The 1895-nt window shown below is 52.2% G+C and overlaps 1 protein-coding gene across 1 annotated transcript; it reads left to right on the top strand.

Annotated features, from left to right (window-relative positions):
- Positions 1-549: 549 nt before the first annotated feature.
- On the top strand, positions 550-1653 carry EAH_00002160 (microtubial-binding protein, putative; the record flags this gene model as incomplete). Its single annotated transcript, XM_013394635.1, has 3 exons — positions 550-580; positions 850-958; positions 1419-1653. The coding sequence occupies 3 exons, from the start codon at positions 550-552 to the stop codon at positions 1651-1653; spliced, it is 375 nt and encodes a 124-aa protein (XP_013250089.1).
- Between the last annotated feature and the right edge of the window lie 242 nt (positions 1654-1895).

The raw sequence follows: 1895 nt of genomic DNA, 5'->3' as shown, positions 1-1895 counted from the left end.
CTGCTGCTGCTGCTGCTGCTGTTGCTGCTGCTGCTGCCCACAGATAGAACTTGCCGATTGAGAGGATTATAATCAGAGAAGGTTGGCTTGAGTTGTCTTGACGTCTTTAACTCTTCTAGCTCCGTGAGACCTGCTGCTGCTGCTGCTGCTGCTGCTGCTGCTGCTGCAACTGCTGCTGCATTAGCGGCTGCTGCGCCTTCTCCGGGAGAAGCAAGCCATTTAACAAGCCTCATTAACTTTGGGGTCTCCATACACCTGAAGTTGCTGCTTCCCTCACCTCTGTGAAGACTAGGGCGGCCGCCCCTGCAGCAGCAGCAGCAGCAGCAGCAGCAGCAGGGAGCAACAACACTAGCATTTCCTGTTATATCGCGTGTCAGTCTCGTCGCGGTGGAGCGAAGAGCCTGCTGCTACTGAGAAACAGAGCAGCAGCAGCAGCAGCAGCAGTAGCAGCCGCAGCAGAAGTAGCGGCAGGAGCATCTGCGTTCAAGCAGGAGGACCGGCAGCAGCAGCAGCAGCAGCAGCAGCAACAGCAGCAGCTGTCATGCGAAGATGCCGTCGATAAGGGATGAGATATCTTTCGGTGTGTTTGAGGAGGGGTTGGAGGGGGAGACTGATCGAGGGTTTAGGGTTTAGGGTTTAGGGTTTAGGGTTTAGGGTTTAGGGTTTAGTGCGAGCTGTTCTTCACTTCAAGTTGCTGATTGCTTGAGGCATTTCCTCATTGTATTTTATGCCCCACAGACAAATCCTTGAGGTTTCCTTTGTCTAGGGTTTAGGGTTTAGGGTTTAGGGTTAAGGGTTTAGGGTTTAGTGTTTAGGGTTTAGGGTTTAGGGTTTAGGGTTTGTGCACAGAGAAGCGAACAGCGGAGGCCCACCGCATCCGCGCAAAATACCCCAACCGAATCCCAGTCATCTGCGAGAAGGCCCCGCGTTCAGACCTTCCTGTTATCGAGAAGAAAAAGTATGTTGTTGCTGCTGCTGCTGCTGCTGCTGCTGCTGCTCTTATTTCTGGTGTTGCTGCTGCTGCTGGTGTTGCTGCTGATGCTTCAGGTACCCCGTTTGCTGCTTATTTGTGCGTTGTTGCTGCGTCTGAAAAACTTGCTGCTGCGATATTTGCTGCTGTTGCTGCTGCTGCTGCTGCTATGGCTTGGGTTGTTTGTCTCCCTAGATGCTGCTTCATAGAGCAGCAGCAGCAACAGCAGCAGCAGCAGCAGCAGAAGCAGCAATTCTAAATGCCCCACAAGCAATGACAGCACTATCAAAAGCAACCCTAGCAGCCACACGAGCAGCAGCAGCAGCAGCAGCAGCAGCAGGCTGATGAATAGTATCAAATAGCGGTCTGCTGCAACCGCATCATCCTCATCATCATCATCATCAGCAGCAGCAGCAGCAGCACGAGCATATGTATGTGTTTGCTGCAGGTTCTTGGTCCCGATGAATATGCTGGTAGGAGAGTTTAAATATATAATACACAAGCATATAAATCAGTGTGCTTCGTCTCAAGGATCTCCGCTGACGCATGAGAAGACTATTTATTTATTCGTTGAGAATACTGCACCGAAAGCAGGTGCTCTTATTCAAGAAGTCTATGAACAGCATGTGGCTGATGACGGCTTTCTTTATGTTGAGTACTCCGCTGAAAACACCCTGGGATAGCAGCAGCAGCAGCAGCTACAGCAGCACCAGCAGCAGCAGCACCAGCAGCAGCAGCAGCAGCAGCAGCAGCAGCAGCAGCAACAGCAGCAGCGGCAGCAACTGCAGCAGCAGTACAAAGAGACTACAACTACTAACACGCATGCTGCTAAATATGCTGCTACTGCTGTTGTAGATGTAACGGATGCTGCGGCGGCAGCGGCGGAGATTGGTTGCTGCAGCAGCAGCTGCTGCTGCTGCTGCCG

Source organism: Eimeria acervulina, genomic scaffold, assembly GCF_000499425.1.
Source record: "Eimeria acervulina Houghton genomic scaffold, Eah_scaff7, whole genome shotgun sequence".
Classification (NCBI taxonomy): domain Eukaryota; phylum Apicomplexa; class Conoidasida; order Eucoccidiorida; family Eimeriidae; genus Eimeria; species Eimeria acervulina.
This window is presented reverse-complemented; position numbering and strand designations above follow the sequence as displayed.